The following is a 21,136-nucleotide window of genomic DNA, read 5'->3' as shown; positions in this document are numbered from 1 at the left end:
GTGTTAAGGTGTTCATTATTCCATGTGCGTTCTGTGCTTGCAGGGACATCTAACTGGGCAGAGGATTACTTTGTGAGAACGGCTGGCGTGGGGCTCGTCATAAACCAGACAGGCGTGGCACATGACAACCCTGGCACGGTGCAGAGCCAGCTGAAAGCAGTGTTCGAGCGAGACTGGACTTCGACTTATGCACTGAGGCTGGACAGTGAAGAAATGAAGCAGCAATGCCTTTCGCACAGGGAGGGTGCATAAGGAGCTGGGAGCATGAGAAACAGTCCTGCGTTTGGGAGGGTGGGGTGGGGGAGGGGGTTCTGGGTGAGATCGAGGGAGCCACGTTCAGGAACCCAAGGCTCTCTCCGTCTCTCCCTCCCTCGACCCCCTTTGTTCCCCTCCCACGTCTCACCACTTGGCGAAATAGCTTCTTTAAAATGTGTAGGACTTGCTTTAGGAAACCTCTCCTTCCCCCATAACAAAGCGAATTTGACTCATCAGAAGTTATTGGCGACAAAAGCTGTTCCACATGGCTTGAGTTTGTTCGGGCCTTCCTTTCACTCGTTTTGACCAAGTAACGTTGTGCAGATTCTGGATCTTTGAAGGCACGATTAACTCCACTTGGTCCCTCCGTCCCTGGGTGCACGGAGGTGTGAACCTGTTTGGAAAGGCTAAAGCGTTCCTACTGATTTTTCACCCCAACATAGTTCTGTTATCAGGGCACTGTGTTCCTGGAGAACTCTCCAGTGTCTTCCCCACCTTTGGGCAGCCCATTGTCAATCTGTTTGTTTAAGGAGGGCGAGGGTCACTGTCAGAATAAAACCACATGACTCAGTAGACCCCTCTGGGATATCTGGCTTGGTGCCATGCTGTTTTTCCCATCATTCGGAAACCATTTGGCCCGTCGTGTGCTAGCTCAGTGTGTGTTTGGTCTGGTAACCTGTTCCTCAACCAGTCCTTCTGCTAACCCACTTTGAATGTTCGCTGGGAAAATCTCTATTAGTTCAGCTACTATGAAACATCAGTTATAAACAATGGCTTCCAAAGTGGGCTACTCATTCAAGACGTAAACTTGCTAGTCTTGGTCTGAATTTAAATGCAATAGCTTTTGAGTGAAGTAGTTGTTTAGAGTTTGAGTATTGCTGAGAAAGTCACAAATTCTTGAAGCTTCCATTCTTACATTCATCAGGACATTCACAAGAATGCCACTAAGTCAGAGGGAACAACAATTTAAACTTTATGAGAAGAGGGTGCTGATTATTTGACAAGTGGAGTTTGATTCCTCAGGGATTTTGCAGTCAGAGGAATGCATAAACACAACAAAATGGGGAGCAGCCATTGACCAATGCCTTGACCAATTGGAGTCAATCTGCCTGGTTTAAATTTAGACAATGTTCAGTAATTAACTGTCAGTCATCATCAAACAGGTGCAAAATAGGCAACAGCCATTGACCAATGCCATGACCAATTGGAGTCAATCTGCCTGGTTTAAATTTAAACAAAGTTTGGCAATTAACTATCAGTCATCATCGAACAGGTGCAAAATAGGGAACTGTCATTTACCAATGCCATGACCAATTGGAGTCAATCTGTCTGGTTTAAGTTTAAGCAATGTTCGATAATTAACTGTCAGTCATCATCAAACAGGTGAAAAATAGGCAACAGCCATTGACCAATCGTAGTCAATCTGCCTGGTTTAAATTTAAACAAAGTTTGGCCGTTGACTGTCAGTTATCAAACAAGTGCATTCTGCATGGCAGCAGCTGTACAAATCAGAGTTTGCTTGTCAACTAAACAGCAGTCTATTCTCATACAGCATAAAATGTTGTTAATTCTTATGAAATCTCCTGATATGTCAAAGAACTGTTTAAATTGTTTCAGGAATACTGTTTCAAAACACTAGTTGGGTATTCGTCTGAAGCATGGTATCCACTTCTGTGCACTGCTGTTTCGGAAGGGTGGTGGAGCTTTTCGAGGGTGGGGGAAAAAAGCAAAATAGATTCATGGGAGTGGTTCCAGGGATTGAGGAACTTTGGTGACGTGGATTGTAGAGAGAAGCTGGGGCTGTAATCCTAGTCGAAGAAGGAATCTAATTAAGGAGTTTACAACATGAACATTCAGGCCAGAGTAGAAATTGTTCCCGTTGCTGGAAGGATTGAGAACCTGAAGAGACAGATTCAGCAAAAGGAGCCGTGTCTACTGCTCAGTGTTTAGCACTACTGCCTCACCGTTCCAGGGGCCTGGGTTCGATTCCACCCTCGGGCGACTGTCTCTGTGGGGTTTGCACGTTCTCCCCGTGTCTGTGTGGGTTTGCTCCCACAGTCTAAAGATGTGCGGGTTGGGTGGATTGGCTGTACTAAATTGCCCATTGTGTCCAGGGATGTACAGTTTAGGTGGACTAGCCATGGGAAATGCAGAGTTACAGGGATAGGGCAGGGGTGGGTATGGATGGGCTGCATTTTGGAAGATTGAGAGGGGGCGAATTGACTGTTTCCACACTAGGGATTCTGGGACATGAGGAGAAACCTTACACACGATGAGTGGTTAGGCTCTGGAATGCACTAAATGGGGGGGTGGTGGAGGCAGGTTCAATCAAAGCTGTCAAAGGGGATTTGGATCATCATCTGAAAGATTAGAGTAAGGGGGAAGCTGAGGCAGTGGCTGTAGGTGGACAGTTCCTTCAGAGAGCCAGTGTAGACATGACAGACGGAATGGCCTCCTCCTCCCATGTGCAGTTTCTATTCTTTGTCCAGCATCTCGATTTCTCCCCCTCCCCATCCAACACCTCCCCCCAACCCCACACTGATTGAATGGCACAGCAAAAAAAAAAGCCTCTCCTTTCTGTAGCACCTTCTGTCACAACCTCAGGACGTCGCTCGCGCTACCGTGAGGCGTTTCTGCTGTTGCGACGGAGGAAACCCAGCACCATGGCAGCGGACAGCAAGATCCCACAAACAGCAATGCCGCAATGACCAGCTATTTTGTTTTTTTGAAGAAAAAGGGTGCTGTTTGCCAAGGGATAAATGTTGACCTCAGGCCCCGTGAAGGGGACCTACCAAGCCTGCGACCAAGAATATTTTTTTGTTTTGAAAAAGATATCTATTTTGTTACAATTTTATTTTTTATCTTTTGTACTGAAGTATAGCATTTATTTAGCTTGGGACTAAAGTTGATCACGACTGAGAAATTTTATAAGCTTATTTTTTTAAACGTGACAATTAATCTGTCGCCCCTCTTGTTGAAAGTGGGGCTTGAAAGACTGGGGTCAAGAGGACAACTTTTGCCTCAGTCACCATTTTAAGTTGTGAAAGACTCGGTATCCCATGGAAATGTGTCATGACACCTTTCCGCCTGTGGTGGCGCAATTGCACCTCTGGCAGCGTGACAGGTTTACATGGCTAGTCTCCATTAATAAAAGGGGCCTGACGATTTGGAACAAAATGCAATAAAGATTAACGGGAACTGTTTGCCAGTGATACGACTGTCAAATCGACACCTTTTATTCCCATTGCAAAGTTCCTGCGGATGGATAATATTTTGCTTTTGACAAGGAAATGCGAAACTCTGAGGAGGTTAACTCTTGGCTGTTTCAGTCGGGCGTGTTTTGCTTTGCAGAAAAATTGCGCAGTGCATGTTGTTTTTTTTTTAGAAAAATGATTCCACGTTCCAGGCAGAAAAGCCTTGTGCCCTCGTCAGCTCGAGGAGGAAACGGGACACAAACTTGCAGCTCCCTGCTGCAGTCCCTGTCCAAACAGTGTCCACACATCAGCAGAAATCGGTAATTATTTAGTCAGTGGGCAAAACAGGCCACTAAGGAGGTTCAGAAATCTAATCCTGTGTGATACATGTGTGCATTACTGGCAGGGAAAGGTTGGTCACTGTATGATACTGGGCTACAGTACTGTACCCTGGTGTTATATAGTGACCTCACCAGTTCAGTGCCACAGTGACAGACCTATTCCCACCAATACTTTATCCCAGTGTTATACACTGACAGACCTGTCCCCACCAGTACTGTACCCCAGGGTTATACAGGGACAGACCTGTCCCCACCAGTACTGTGCCCTGTGTTATACAGTGACAGACCTGTCCCCACCAGTACTGTACCCCAGTGTTACACAGCGACAGGCCTGAACCCCCAGTACTGTATCCCACTGTTATACAGGAACAGGCCTGTCCCCATCAGTACTGTACCCCAGTGTTATACAGTGACAGACCTGTCCCCACCAGTACTGTACCCCATGTTATACAGGGACAGACCTGTCCCACCAGTACTGTACCCCAATGTTATACACTGACAGACCTGTCCCCACCAGTACTGTTCCCCAGTGCTAAACAGTGGCAAACTTGTCCGCACCAGCACTGTACCCTGCTGTATTGTACAATGAGACCTGTCCCCACCAGTACTGTTTTCCAGTGCTTTACAGTGACAAACCTGTCCCCACCAGTACTGTAGCCTGCCATATTGTACAGTGACAACCTGTCCCCACCAGTACTGTACCCCAATGTAATACAGTGACAGACCTGTCCCCACCAGTACTGTACCCCAGTGTAATACAGTGACAGACCTGTCCCCACCAGTACTGTACCCCAGTGTTATACAGTGACAGGCCTGTCCCCATCAGTACTGTTCCCCATGTTATACAGTGACAGACCTGAACCTACCAGTACTGTACCCCAGTGTAATACAATGACAAACCTGTCTCCCACCAGTACTGTAGCCTACCATATTGTACAGTGACAGACCTGTCCCCGCCAGTACTGTACCCCAATGTAATACAGTGACAGACCTGTCCCCACCAGTACTGTACCCCAGTGTAATACAGTGACAGACCTGTCCCCACCAGTACTGTACCCCAGTGTAATACAGTGACAGACCTGTCCCCACCAGTACTGTACCCCAGTGTTATACAGGGACAGACCTGTCCCCACCAGTACTGTGCCCTGTGTTATACAGTGACAGACCTGAACCCACCAGTACTGTACCCCAGTGTAATACAATGACAAACCTGTCTCCCACCAGTACTGTAGCCTACCATATTGTACAGTGACAGACCTGTCCCCGCCAGTACTGTACCCCAATGTAATACAGTGACAGACCTGTCCCCACCAGTACTGTACCCCAGTGTAATACAGTGACAGACCTGTCCCCACCAGTACTGTACCCCAGTGTAATACAGTGACAGACCTGTCCCCACCAGTACTGTACCCCAGTGTTATACAGGGACAGACCTGTCCCCACCAGTACTGTGCCCTGTGTTATACAGTGACAGACCTGTCCCCCAGTACTGTACCCCAGTGTAATACAGTGACAGACCTGTCCCCATCAGTACTGTAACCTGCCGTATTGTACTGTGACAGATCTGTCCGTGCCTCTCTAAATGCTTATAAATCCTGTCTTTTAGATCACGTCCAACATCCTACCCACCACCAATGTCATACTTACAGACTATAGTTCCCAGGCTACTCCTTACTGCCTTTCTTGAACAATGGTAAAACATTAGCAATATTTCAGTCCTCTGGCACCTCACCTGTGTTTATTGATGATACAAATCTCTCTGCTCAGGGCTCCGCAATTTCTTCCCTAATTTCCCACAACGTCCTGGGATGCACTCGATTAGGTTTGAGAGTTTTATCCGCCGTTATCCCTCTTCTGTAACGTGAACTATTTTCAATACACCAGTATTTATTTCCCCACGTTCTCTGGGCTCCACGTCTTTCTCCACTGTAAAAATTGACCCAAAATATCCATTTAATATCTCTCCCATCTCCTGGGGTTCAACACGTACATGACCTTGTTGACCTTTAAGGGGCCCCGTTCTCTCCCTAGTTGCTCTATTGTTCTTTATGTACTTGTAGAATCACTTTGGATTATCCTTAACCTTATCTGCCAAGGCTATCTCATATCCCCTTTTTGCCCTCCTGATATTCCTCTAAGGTTTGCCCCTTTAAACCCTTCAGCAGATTCTTTTGATACTAGTTGTCCAGATCTAATAAATAATTCTTCCTTAATCTTGACTCAAATCTCAATATTTGCCTCCCACTGACATGGGCACAAGGTCACCCCAAGTGGTGTCCCCTAAACTTGCAGATCAGAAACCACCTCATACACTCTGTAAGAGACACAAAGAGAATTTCTTTCAACTCCAGCCCAAACAGTTGGGGTGCAAGTGTTTTATGGTGTGGATGCTGGGATCACAGTCTGTGGGGATTCTCAAAGCTGGGGTAGGACATGTGGGGTAAATTAGGCTTGGAAAAGTGTCATGGGGTGTGGGTGCCGGGGAAATGTTGGTGTTGTCAATTGTACGGATAGTTCATACAGAATTGCAGAACACTGTGAACTCCCTTTCTGGCCCGGCTGCAGACAGGGGATTAAGTTCACGTTGCTTCACCTACAGCCTGGGACAGACTTGATGGGCCAAAGGGCCTTTTCTGTGTTTCTGAGAGCCCACAGTGTATCTGGGGCAGAGCTGTTCCTATACTTATTGTAGCAGTGACAACATGTACTGAGGTACAGCCTTGATCAGAATGCTTGTAAATAAGAGATCTGCTTGTGTTGAAATAAAACAATTTGAGCTTCTTACATGCCTCTTCGGCTGCTGTTACTTCCATGATCAAATATGAAATTATTCTCTGAGTTGTCTCGTATCAAACCACCAGATTGGAAGAAGCAAAGTTCCCAGCTGTGTTGATGCCAGGCTGCATTTATATTCCACAGCACAAGGTACATCTCCGCCAACAACCTGTCTCCACCAGTGATTTACAGGAACAGACCTGTTCCCCCCGAAGTCCAATCCACCAGTGTTACACAGGGACAGACCTGTCGCCACCAGTGTTACACAGAGACAGACCTGTCCCCACCAGTGTTACACAGGGACAGACCTGTCCCCACCAGTGTCACACAGAGACAGACCTGTCCCCACCAGTGTCACACAGAGACAAACTGTCCCCGCCAGTGTTACACAGAGACAGACCTGTCCCCACCAGTGTTACACAGGGACAGACCTGTCCCCACGAGTGTTACACAGAGACAGACCTGTCCCCACCAGTGTTACACAAAGACAGACCAGTCGCCAGCAGTGTTACACAGAGACAGACCTGTCCCCACCAGTGTCACACAGAGACAGACCGGTCCCCACCAGTGTTACACAGGGACAGACCGGTCCCCACCAGTGTTACACAGAGACAGACCTGTCCCCACCAGTGTTACACAGGGACAGACCTGTCCCCACGAGTGTTACACAGAGACAGACCTGTCCCCACCAGTGTTACACAAAGACAGACCAGTCGCCAGCAGTGTTACACAGAGACAGACCTGTCCCCACCAGTGTCACACAGAGACAGACCGGTCCCCACCAGTGTTACACAGGGACAGACCTGTCCCCACCAGTGTTACACAGAGATAAACCTGTCCCCACCAGTGTTACACAGAGACAGACCTGTCGCCACCAGTGTTACACAGGGACAGACCTGTCCCCACCAGTGTTACACAGAGACAGACCTGTCCCCACCAGTGTCACACAGAGACAGACCGGTCCCCACCAGTGTAACACAGGGACAGACCTGTCTCCACCAGTGTTACACAGAGACAGATCTGTCTCCACCAGTGTTATACAGACACAGACCTGCCCCCACCAGTGTTACACAGAGACAGACCTGTCCCCACCAGTGTTACACAGAGATAAACCTGTCCCCACCAGTGTTACACAGAGACAGACCTGTCCCCACCAGTGTTACACAGAGACAGACCTGTCCCCACGAGTGTTACACAGGGACAGACCTATCCCCACCAGTGTTACACAAAGACAGACCTGTCGCCACCAGTGTTACACAGGGACAGACCTGTCCCCACCAGAGTTACACAGAGACAGACCTGTCGCCAGCAGTGTTACACAGAGACAGACCTGTCCCCACCAGTGTCACACAGAGACAGACCGGTCCCCACCAGTGTTACACAGGGTCAGACCTGTCCCCACCAGTGTTACACAGGAACGGACCTGTCCCCACCAGTGTTACACAGAGACAGACCTGTCGCCACCAGTGTTACACAGACTCAGACCTGTCCCCACCAGTGTCACACAGAGACAGACCGATCCCCACCAGTGTTACACAGGGACAGACCGGTCCCCACCAGTGTTACACAGGGACAGACCTGTCCCCACCAGTGTTACACAGGAACGGACCTGTTACCACCAGTGTTACACAGAGACAGATCGTCCCCACCAGTGTTACACAGGGACAGACCTGTCCCCACCAGTGTCACACAGAGACAGACCTGTCCCCACCAGTGTTACAGAGACAGACCTGTCGCCACCAGTGTTACACAGAGACAGACCTGTCCCCACCAGTGTTACACAGAGACAGACCTGTCGACACCAGTGTTACAGACACAGACCTGTCCCCACCAGTGTTACAGAGACAGACATGTCCCCACCAGTGTTACACAGAGATAAACCTGACCCCACCAGTGTTACACAGAGACAGACCTGTCCCCACCAGTGTCACACAGAGACAGACCTGTCCCCACCAGTGTTACATAGAGACAGACCGGTCCCCACCAGTGTTACACAGGGACAAAACTGTCCCCACCAGGGTTACTCAGAGATAGCCCTGTCCTACCAGTACCATTCCCCAGGGTTACACAGGGACAGACCTCTCCCAGCTGTGTTATACAGGGACAGACCTGTCCCTACAACTATTGTACCCCAGTGTTGTACAGTGACAGTGACAGATCTGACCCCACTGGTACAGTCCCTGTGTTCTTATAGTGACGAATCTGACCCCTGCAATACTATACCTCTTACACAGTGACCTGTTCATGCCAGGACCGAACCCCAGTGGTATACAGTGACAGATCTGTTTGCACCAGTACGATTACAGTGACAGACCTGTCCCCACTAGGACTTAAGCTCAGTGATATATAGTGACAGACCATCCTCACTAGTCATGTACCCAGGGGCGGCATGGTGGTTCAATGGTTAGCACTGCTGCCTCACAGCGCCAGGGACCCGCGTTCCATTCCAGCCTTGGGTGACTGTCTATGTGGAGTTTGCACATTCTCCCCGTGTCTGCGTGGGTTTCCTCCGGGTGCTCCAGTTTCCTCCCACAGTCCAAAGATGTGCAGGTTCGGGTGAATTGGCCATGCTAAATTGCCGCAGTGTTCAGGGATGTGTAGGTTAGGTGCATGAGTCAGGGGTAAATATAGGATAGTAGGGAAATGGGTCTGGGTGGGATACTCTTCGGAGAGTCGGTGTGGACTTGCTGAGGCCAAGGGCCCGTTTCTACATTACAAAGTGACAGACTTACCCTCACCAGTACTGTATCCCAGTGTCATAGTGATGGATCTGGCCCCACCATGGTTGACCATGCTCTGTTCCATGCAGGTGCTTGCAGCCGAATATATTAAGTCCGATATTGACCCGGTACGTCCCTTGGAAGCCCCTCAGTGTAACTAACCCTCTGCCTCAATGTCAGTGTCAGCTCCCTTTGGAACAATTTGTTTTTCAATATTGTATGAACTGCTGTCAACAGAGACAGAATATTCTTACTGTACCCACTTGAAATGTAAACACAGAACAGTACAGGCCCTTCGACCCTCGATGTTGTGCTGGCCCTTTATTCTACTCTAAGATCAGACTAACGTGTCCTGAGTTCATCTGCCTTCCCTGTCATTTTACTACCATCCACATGTCTATCCAAGAGTTGCTTAAATGACCCTAGTGTATCTGGTGCTGTGAGCTAGTGAGGGCAGGAATAGGAGGGTAGAACAGATGAATGCATGGCTGAGGAGCTGGTGTATGGGAGAAGGATTCACATTTTCGGATCACTGGAATCTCTTCTGGGGTGGAAGTGACCTGTACAAGAAGAACGGATTGCACGAGAATTGGAAGGGGACTAATATACTGGCAGGGAGATTTGCTAGAGCTGCTCGGGAGGATTGAAATTAGTAAGGTGGGGTGGGGGGGTGGGACCCAGGAAGATAGTGAGGAAACAGATCAGTCTGAGACCGGTACAGTTGAGAACAAAGGTGAGTCAAGCAGTCAGGGCAGGCTGGGACAAAGCAGAGATCAAGGTAGGACTGATAAATGAAACTGCATTTATTTCAATAGAAGGGGCCTAACAGGGAAGGCAGATGAACTCAGGGCATGGTTAGGAACATGGGACTTGGGATATCATAGCAATTACAGAAACACGGCTTAGGGATGGGCAGGACTGGCAGCTTAATGTTCCTGGATACAAGTACTACAGGAAGGATAGAAAGGGAGGCAGGAGAGGAGGGGGAGTGGCATTTTTGATAAGGGATAGCATTACAGCTGTGCTGAGGGAGGATATTCCCGGAAATACATCCAGGGAAGTTATTTGGGTTGAACTGAGAAATAAGAAAGGGATGATCACCTTATTGGGATTGTATTGTAGACCCCCTAATAGTCAGAGGGAAATTGATAAGCAATTTGTAAGGAGATCTCAGCTATCTGTAAGAATAATAAGGTGGTTATGATAGGGGATTTTAACTTTCCAAACATCGACTGGGACTGCCATAGAATTAAAGGTTTAGATGGAGAGGAATTTGTTAAGTGTGTACAAGACAATTTTCTGATTCAGTATGTGGATGTACCTACCAGATAGAGAAGGTGCAAAATTTGACTTGCTGTTGGGAACTAAGGCAGGGCAGGTGACTGAGGTGTCAGTGGGGGAGCATTTTGGGGCCAGCGACCATAATTCTATTTGTTTTAAAATAGTGATGGAAAAGGATAGACCAGATCTAAAAGTTGAAGTTCTAAATTGGAGCAAGGCCAATTTTGATGGTATTAGGTAAGAACTTTCGAAAGCTGATTGGAGGCAGATGTTTGCAGGTAAAGGGAAGACTGGAAAATGGGAACCCTTCAGAAATGAGATAACGAGAATCCAGAGAAAGTATATTCCCGTCAGGGTGAAAGGGAAGGCTGGTAGGTATAGGGAAGGCTGGATGACTAGAGAAGTTGAGGTTTTGGCTAAGAAAAAGAAGGAAGCATATGTCAGGTATAGACAGGATAGATCAAATGAATCCTTAGAAGAGTATAAAGGCAGTAGGAATATACTTAAGAGGGAAATCAGGAGGGCAAAAAGGGGACATGAGATAGCTTTGGCAAATAGAATTAAGGAGAATCCAAAAGGCTTTCACAAATACATTAAGGACAAAAGGGTAACTAGGGAGAGAATAGGGCCTCTCAAAGATCAGCAAGGTGGCCTTTGTGTGGAGCTGCACGAGATGGGTGCGATATTAATCAAGCATTTTGCATCAGTGTTTACTGTGGGAAAGGACATGGAAGATATAGAATGTACAGAAATAGATGGTGACGTTTTGAAAAATATCCATATTACAGAGGAGGAAGTGCTGGATGTCTTGAAACACATAAAAGTGGATAAATCCCTAGGACCTGATCAGGTGTAACCTAGAACTCTGTGGGAAGCTAGGGAAGTGATTGCTGGGCCCATTGATAAGATATTTGTATCATCGATAGTACAGGTGAGGTGCCGAAAGACTGGAGGTTGGCTAATGTGGTGTCACTATTTAAGAAGGGTGGTAAGGACAAGCCAGGGAACGAAAGACCAGTGAACCTGATGTTGCTGGTGGGCAAGTTGTTGGAGGGAATCCTGAGGGACATGATGTACATGTATTTGGAAAGGCAAGGACTGATTAGGGATAGTCAACATGGCTTTGTGTGTGGGAGATCATGTATCACAAATTGACTGAGTTTTTTCAAGAAGTAACAAAGAGGATTGATGAGGATGTGATCTACATGGACTTCAGTAAGACGTTCGACAAGGTTCCCCAAGGGAGACTGGTTAGTAAGGTTAGATCTCATGGAACACTGGGAGAACTAGCCATTTGGATACAGAACTGGCTCAAAGGCAGAAGACAGAGGGTGGTGGTGGAGGGTTGCTTTTCAGACTGGAGGCCTGTGACCAGTGGAGTACCACAAGGATCAGTGCTAGGCCCACTATTTTTCATCATTTATATAAATGATTTGGATATGAGCATAAGAGGTACAGTTAGTAAGTTTGCAGATGACACCAAAATTGGAGGTGTAGTGGACAATGAAGAAGGTTACCTCAGATTACAATGGGATCTTGATCAGATGGGCCAATGGGCTGAGAAATGGCAGATGGAGTTTAATTTAGATAAATGCGAGGTGCTGCATTTTGGGAAAGCAAATCTTAGCAGAACTGGGGAATGTTGCTGAACAAAGAGACCTTGGAGTGCAGGTTCATAGCTCCTTGAAAGTGGACTCGCAGGTAGATAGGATAGTGAAGGAGGCGTTTGGTGTGCTTTCTTTTATTGGTCAGAATATTGAGTATAGGAGTTGGGAGGTCATGTTGCGACTGTACAGGACATTGGTTAGGCCACTGTTGGAATATTATGTGCAATTCTTGTCTCCTTCTTATCAGAAGGATGTTGTGAAACTTGAAAGGGTTCAGAGCTATAGGGAAACCTTGATTCGGCTGGGGCTGTTTTCCCTGGAGCATTGGAGGCTGTGGGGTGACCTTATAGAGATTTATAAAATCATGACAGGCATGAATGGAATAAATAGGCAAACTCTTTTCCCTGTTGTGGGGGAGTCCAGAACGAGAGGGCATATGTTTACGATGAGAGGGGAAAGATATAAAAGAGACCTAAGGGTCAACATTTTCTTGCAGAGAGTGGTATGGGTATGGAATGAGCTGCCAGAGGAAGTGGTGGAGGCTGGTACGATTGCAACATTTAAAAGGCAGCTGGATGGGTATAAGAATAGGAAGGGTTTGGAGGGATATGGGCCGGGTGCTGGCAGCTGGGACTAGATTGGGTTGGGATATCTGGCTGGCATGGACAAGTTGGATTGAAGGGTCTGTTTCCGTGTTGTACATCTCTATGACTCTATGACCACTGCTGTCAGTGCATTCCACACACCCACCACTTCTCTATGTAAAGAACCTACCTCTGACATCTCCCCTTACCCTTCCTCCAATTACCTTAAAATTATGCCCCCTTGTGATAGATGTTTCCACCATGGGAAAAATGTCTCTGTCTATCCACTCTATCTATGCCTCTCTTCATCTTGCATACCTCTATCACGTCACCCCTCATCCTTCTTCACTCCAATGAGAAAAGGCCCAGCCCCCTCAACCTTTCTTTAGAAGTCATGCCCTCCAGTCCAGGCAGCATCCTGGTAAATCTCCTCTGCACCCCCTCTCTAAAGCTTCCACATTTTCCTCTAATTAGGAACCTTACGAAGGGTTTATGCCCGAAACGTCGATTCTCCTGCTCCTCGGATGCTGCCTGACACGCTGTGTTTTTCCAGCACTAGACTCTACTCTGACAGGTTTACATGGCTAGTTTCCATTATAAAGAGGCCTGACTACTTGAAACAAAATGAAATACAGTTTAACAGGAAGTGTTTGCCAGTGATATGACTGTCAAATCGACACCTTTTGTTCCCATTTCAAATTTCCTGCGGATGGATAATATTTTGCTTTTGACAAGCTTTTCTGGCGGAAAAGCCTTGTGCCCTCGTCACAATCAGCTCGTCAAGGAAGCGGGACACAAACTTGCAGATCCCTGCTGCAGTCCCTGTCCAAACAGTGTCCACACATCAGCAGAAATCGGTAATTATTTAGGCAGTGGGCAAAACAGGCCACTAAGGAGGTTCAGAAATCTAATCCTGTGTGATACAGGTGTGCATTACTGGCAGGGAAAGGTTGGTCACTGTATGATACTGGGCTACAGTACTGTACCCTGGTGTTATATGGTGTAAGACCTGTCCTCACCAGTTCAATGCCACAGTGACAGACCTTCCCCACCAGTACTGTACTCCAGTATAATATAGCAAGTCCTGTCCTCATCAGTGCTGTACCCCAGTGTAATACAGGGAGAACTGAACTCACCAGTGCTGTACTCCAGTGTTACACAGTGACAGACCTTCCCCACCAGTACTGTACTCCAATGTAATACAGCAAGTCCTGTCCTCACCAGTGCTGTAACCCAGTTTAATACAAGGAGAACTGTCCTCACCAGTATAGTACCCATGTTATACAGTGACAGACCTATCCCCACCAGTATTGTACCCCAGTGTTATACAGCGACCGACCTGTCCCCACCAGTACTGTACCCCAGTGTTATACACTGACAGACCTGTCCCCACCAGTACTGTACCCCAGTGTTATACCGCAACAGACCCATCCCCACCAGTACTGTACCCCAGTGTTACCCCATGACTGACCTGTCCCCACCAGTACTGTACCACAGTGTTATACAGTGACAGACCCATCCCCACGAGTACTGTACCCCAGTGTTATACAGTGACAGACCCGTCACCACCAGTACTGTACCCCAGTGTTATACAGGGACAGACCTGTCCCCATCAGTACTGTATCCTCGTGTTATACAGGGACAGACCCATCCCCACCAGTATTGTACCCCAGTGTTATACCATGACAAACCCATCCCCACCAGTACTGTACCCCAATGTTATACAGGGACAGGCCTGTCCACACCAGTACAGTATTCTCATATTATACAGTGACGGATCCATCCCCACCAGTACTGTACCCCAGTGTTATACAGTGACAGATCCATCCCCACCAGTACTGTACCCCAGTGTTACACAGTGACAGACCTGTCCCCACCAGTACTGTACCCCAGTGTTATACAGTGACAGATCCATCCCCACCAGTACTGTACCCCAGTGTTATACAGTGACAGATCCATCCCCACCAGTACTGTACCCCAGTGTTACACAGTGACAGACCTGTCCCCACCAGTTCTTTACACCAGTGTTATACAGTGACAGACCCGTCCCCACCAGTACTGTACACCAGTGATACACAGTGACAGACCTGTCCCTACCAGTACTATACCCCAGTGCAATACAGTGACAGACTTGTCCCCACCAGTACTGTACCCCAGTGTTACCCCATGACTGACCTGTCCCCACCTAGTACTGTACCCCAGTGTTATACAGCGACAGACCTGTCCCCATCAGTACTGTACCCCAGTGTTATACAGGGACAGGCCTGTCCACACCAGTACTGTACCCCAGTGTTATACAGTGACTGACCTGTCCCCACCAGTACTGTACCCCAGTGTTATACAGGGACAGACCTGTCCCCACCAGTACTGTACCCCAGTGTTATACAGTGACTGACCTGTCCCCACCAGTACTGTACCCCAGTGTTATACAGCGACAGACCTGTCCCCACCAGTACTGTATCCCAGTGTTATACAGCGACAGACCTGTCCACACCAGTACTGTACCCCAGTGTTACCCATGACTGACCTGTCCCCACCCAGTACTGTACCCCAGTGTTACACAGTGACAGACCTGTCCCCACCAGTACTGTTATCCCAGTGTTATACAGCGACAGACCTGTCCCCACCAGTACTGTACCCCAGTGTTACACAGGGACAGACCTGTCCCTACCAGGACTATACCCCAGTGCAATACAGTGATAGACCTGTCCCCAGTGTTACCCCATGACTGACCTGTCCCCACCAGTACTGTACCCCAGTGTTACCCCATGACTGACCTGTCCCCATCCAGTACTGTACCCCAGTGTTATACAGCGACAGACCTGTCCCCATCAGTACTGTACCCCAGTGTTATACACTGACAGACCCGTCCCCACCAGTACAGTACCCCAGTGTTATACAGTGACAGACCTGTCCCCACCAGTACAGTACACCAACATTACACATTGACAGACCCGTCCCCACCAGTACAGTACCCCAGTGTTATACAGTGACAGACCTGTCCCCACCAGTACTGTACACCAACATTACACATTGACAGACCTGTCCCCACCAGTACTGTACCCCAGTGTTATACAGGGACAGACCTGTCCCCACCAGTACTGTACCCCAGTGTTATACACTACAGACCCGTTCCCACCAGTACTGTACCCCAGTGTTATACAGCGACAGACCCGTCCACACCAGTACTGTACCCGGTGTCATACAGTGACAGACCCGTTCCCACCAGTACTGTACCCCAGTGTTATACAGCGACAGACCCGTCCACACCAGTACTGTACCCGGTGTCATACAGTGACAGACCTGTCCCCACCAGTACTGTACCCGGTTTATACAGTGACAGACCTGTCCCCACCAGTACTGTACCCGGTTTATACAGTGACCGACCTGTCCCCACCAGTACTGTACCTGGTTTATACAGTGACAGACCTGTCCCTTCCAGTGCTGTATCCTGCTGTATTGAACAATGACAGACCTGTCCCTGCCTCTCCACATGTGTATAAATCCTGTCTTTCAGATCACTTCCAACATCCTACCCACCACCACTGTCATACTTACAGACTATAGTTCCCAGGCTGCTCCTTACTGCCTTTCTTGAACAATGGTAAAACATTAGCAATATTCCAGTCCTCTGGCACCTCACCTGTGTTTATTGATGATACAAATCTCTCTGCTCACGGCTCTGCAATTTCTTCCCTAATTTCCCACAACGTCCTGGGATGCACTCGATTAGGTTTGAGAGTTTTAATGGAACATAGAACATAGAACAGTACAGCACAGAACAGGCCCTTCAGCCCACGATGTTGTGCCGACCACTGATCCTCATGTAAGCACCCTCAAATTTCTGTGACCATATGCATGTCCAGGAGTCTCTTAAATGTCCCCAATGATCTTGCTTCCACAACTGCTGCTGGCAACGCATTCCATGCTCTCACAACTCTCTGTGTAAAGAACCTGCCTCTGATATCCCCTCTATACTTTCCTCCAACCAACTTAAAACTATGACCCCTCGTGTTAGCCATTTCTGCCCTGGGAAACAAACTCTGGCTATCGACTCTATCTATGCCTCTCATTATCTTGTATCCCTCAATTAGGTCCCCTCTCCTCCTCCTTTTCTCCAATGAAAAAAGTCTGAGCTCAGTCAACCTCTCTTCATAAGATAAGCCCTCCAATCCAGGCAGCATCCTGGTAAACCTCCTCTGAACCCTCTCCAAAGCATTCACATCTTTCCTATAATAGGGTGACCAGAACTGGATGCAGTATTCCAAGTGCGGTCTAACCAAAGTTTTATAGAGCTGCAACAAGATCTCACGACTCTTAAACTCAATCCCCCTGTTAATGAAAGCCAAAACATCATATGCTTTCTTAACAACCCTGTCCACTTGGGTGGCCATTTTAAGGGATCTATGTACCTGCACACCACGATCCCTCTGTTCCTCCACACTGCCAAGAATCCTATCCTTAATCCTGTACTCAGCTTTCAAATTCGACCTTCCAAAATGCATCACCTTACATTTATCCAGGTTGAACTCCATCTGCCACTTCTCAGCCCATCTCTGCATCCTGTCAATGTCCCGCTGCAGCCTACAACAGCCCTCTACAGTGTCAACGATACCTCCAACCTTTGTGTCGTCTGCAAACTTGCTGACCCATCCTTCAATCCCCTCATCCAAGTCATTGATAAAAATTACAAACAGTAGAGGCCCAAGGTCAGAGCCCTGTGGAACACCACTCACCACTGACTTCTAGGCAGAATATTTTTCTTCTACTACCACTTGCTGTCTTCTGTTGGCCAGCCAATTCTGTGTCCAGACAGCTAAATTCCCCTGTGTCCCATTCCTCCTGACCTTCTGAATGAGCCTACCAAGGGGAACCTTATCAAATGCCTTGCTGAAGTCCATATACACCATATCGACCCTCATAAACTTTTCTAGTCACATCCTCAAAGAACTCGATAAGGTTTGTGAGGCATGACCTGACCCTGGCGACTTGTCAATCTTAACAAAATCTTCAGCGCATCAATTTCCTCTATCTCTATCCATTCCAGCATGCACACCTGCTGTTCAAAGGTTTCATTCACTACAAAGTTCGGTTCTTTCGTAAAGACAGAAGCAAAAAACTCATTTAGGGCTTCCCCTACCTCCTCAGATTCCACACACAAGTTCCCTATGCTATCCCTGATCGGCCCTAATCTTTCTTTGACCATCCTCTTATTCCTCACATAAGTGTAAAATGCCTTTGTGTTCTCCCTAATCCGTTCTGCCAAGCCTTTCTCGTGCCCCCTCCTGGCTCTCCTCAGACCATTTTTAAGCTCCTTCCTCGCCTGCTTGTAATCCTGTAGAGCTGAGCTTGACCCTAGCTTCCTCCATCTTATGTAAGCTACCTTCTTCCTTTTGACGAGAAGCTCCACCGCTCTCGTCATCCAAGGTTCCTTTATCTTACCCCTTCTTGCCTGTCTCAGATGGACATACTTATTCATCACTCGCAACAAATCCACCATTATCCAGCACTCCCTCTTCTGTAATGTGAACTATTTTCAATACACCAGTATTTATTTCCCCACATTCTCTGGGCTCCACGTCTTTCTCCATTGTAAAACTTGACTCAAAATATCAATTTAATATCTCTCCCATCTCCTGAGGTTCAACACGTACTTGACCTTGTTGACCTTTAAGGGACTCCGTTCTCTCCATAGTTGCTCTCTTGCTCTTCATGTACTTGTTGAATCTCGTTAGATTATCCTTAACCTTATCTGCCAAGGCTATCTAATATCTCATTTTTGCACTCCTGATATCCCTCTTAGGTATGCCCCTACACTCTTTATCAACAGATTATTTTGACACCAGTTGTCTAGATCTAATAAATAACTCTTCTTGTCCCACCAGTACTGTTCACCAGTGATATACAGGAACAGACCTGTCCTCACGAGTACTGCCCATCAGTGAAACACAGGGACACATATGTCCCACCAGTACTGTTCCCCAGTGTTACACATAGGCAGACTTGTTTCACCAGTACTGTTCTCCAGCTTTACACAGGGGACAGAGCTGTCCCCACCAGTACAGTCCCTGTGTTCTACAGTGACAAATCTGTCCCCAGTAACACTGTACCTCTGTGAGACAATGACTGACCTGTTCCCACCAGGACTGAACTCCAGTGGTATATAGTGACAGATCTGTTTGCATCAGTACTGTAGCCAGTGCAATATATCTGTCCCTGCCAGTACTGTACCCCAATGTCTTATAGTAACAGACCTGTCCACACCAATACTGTCGTTCCATATGGTTACAGTGACAAGATCTGTCTTCACTAGGTCTTAAGCTCAGTGATATATAGTGACAGACCATCCTTACCAGTAATGTAAGCTCAGTGGTTAGCACTGCTGCCTCACAGCGCCAGGGACCAAGGTTCGATTCCGGCCTTGGGCGACTGCCTGCGTTGGTTACCTCCCACAATCCAAAGATGTACAGGTTAGGTGGATTGGCTATGCTAAATTACCCAGTGTGTAGGTTAGGTGCATTAGTTAGAGGGAAATGGGTCTGGGTGGAATACTCTCTGGGGAATCGGTGTGGACTTGCTGGGCTGAAGAGCCTGTTTCCACACCGTAGGGATTCTACATATTATAAAGTGACATATATCTGGCCCCACCATAGTTGACCTTGCTGTGTTCCATGCAGGTATTTGCAGCCGAATATGTAAAGATACTATTAAGTTTGATATTGACAAATAGGTCCTTGGAAGCCCCTCAGTGTAACTAACCCTCTGCCTCAACGTCAGTGTCAGCTCTCTTTGGAACAACTTGTTTTTCAATATTGTATGAACTGCTGTCAACAGAGACAGAATATTCTTACTGTACCCACTTGAAACGTAAACAGAGAACAGTGCATGTCCTTCGGCACTTGTTGCTCTGGCCCTTTATCGGCATGGTGGCTCAGTGGTTAGCACTGCTACCTCACAGCACCAGGGTCCCAGGTTCGATTCCAGCTTCGGGTGATTGTCTGTGTGGAGTTTGCACATTCTCCTTGTGTCAGTGTGGGTTTCCTCCGGGTGCTCCGGTTTCCTCCACCGTCACAAAGATGTGCAGGTTAGGTGAATTGGCAATGCTAAATTGCCTGTAGTATCAGGTGCATTGATCAGAGGGAAATGGGTCTGGGTGGGTTACTCTTCAGGAGGGTCGGTGTGGACTTGTTGGGCTGAAGGGTCTGTTTCCACACTGAAGGGAATCTAATCTAATAATCATATTAACCTACACACCCTTCATTGTACTAACTTCCAGGTGCCTATCAAAGAGTCGCTTAAATGCCCCTCATGTCTCTGACTCTAGTACCACTGCAGGCAGTGCATTCTATGCATTCACCACTCACTGTGCAAAGGACCTACTCTTGACATCTCCCCTAACCCTTTGTCCAATTACCTTAAAATTTTGTCCCCTTGTGATAGACATTTTCACCAGGGGAAAAATGCTCTGTCTATGCCTCTGAACACCTTGTACACCCCTAACAAGTCACAACTCATTCTTCTTTGTTCCAATGAGAAAAGCCCTCACACCCTCAACCTTTCTTCAGAGGTCATGTCCTCCAATCCAGGGAACATCCTGGTAAATGTCTTCTGCTTCCTCTACAAAGCTTCCACTGAGGCGACCAGAACGGAATACAATATTTCCACGTGTGGCCTAACCAGGGCTCTATAGAGCTGCAGCATAAGCTTTGTGTCTCTTAAACTCCGTACCCCTGCTAATGAAAGTCAATACACCATACATCTTCTTAACAACCCTATCAACCTGGGTGGCAAGTTTGAGGGATCTATTGATATGGACCCTAAGATCGCTCTGTTCCTCTACACTGCCAAGAATCCTGCCTTTAACTCCATATTCTGCATTCAAATTCAACTTTCCAAAGTGAATGACTTTGCACTTTTCTGAGTTGAACTCCATCTGCCACTACTTAGCCAGCTGTGCCTCCTGCCAATGTCCCGTTGCAACATACAACAGTCCTCCACACTTTCCACAACTCCACCAACCTTCGTGACATCAGCAAACTTACTAACCCACCATCACCTCTTCCACTTCCTCATCCAAAGTCTTTTATAAAAATCACAAAAAGCAGTGATAATTGCTTAATTTCTGATGCGTATTTTTAAAAATGTACTGATTTTACAGCTCGTTTCATTCCTGAGTGCACCATTTAAGTCAGTTTAAATTTAAGCTTGTCAGTTAGTATAATCAATCAATTTAAGAGAATATATTTTAAAAACTGAAATATTAACAAAGCAGTTAAAGTTAAGAGTAGAAGAGCAAGCTAGCTAGAAACAATAATAGTTTCCATATGTTAAAATACCGCATTCAATTCTGGTCTCCTTAAAATAGGAAAGCTACTCGGG

The 21,136-nt window shown here is 47.4% G+C and overlaps 1 protein-coding gene across 2 annotated transcripts in view; it reads left to right on the top strand.

Annotated features, from left to right (window-relative positions):
* The window catches only part of pld7 (phospholipase D family, member 7), a 41,639-nt gene extending 35,065 nt beyond the window's left edge, over positions 1-6,574 (top strand). For both annotated transcript variants that reach the window (XM_060855864.1, XM_060855863.1), the window contains one exon: positions 44-6,574. In XM_060855864.1, the coding sequence (XP_060711847.1) occupies positions 44-252 (209 nt within the window). In that variant the 3' untranslated portion in view covers positions 253-6,574. The remainder of the gene's footprint in view (positions 1-43) is intronic.
* The last annotated feature ends 14,562 nt before the right edge of the window (positions 6,575-21,136 follow it).

Source organism: Hemiscyllium ocellatum, chromosome 46 (assembly GCF_020745735.1).
Source record: "Hemiscyllium ocellatum isolate sHemOce1 chromosome 46, sHemOce1.pat.X.cur, whole genome shotgun sequence".
NCBI classification, from domain to species: domain Eukaryota; kingdom Metazoa; phylum Chordata; class Chondrichthyes; order Orectolobiformes; family Hemiscylliidae; genus Hemiscyllium; species Hemiscyllium ocellatum.
This window is presented reverse-complemented; position numbering and strand designations above follow the sequence as displayed.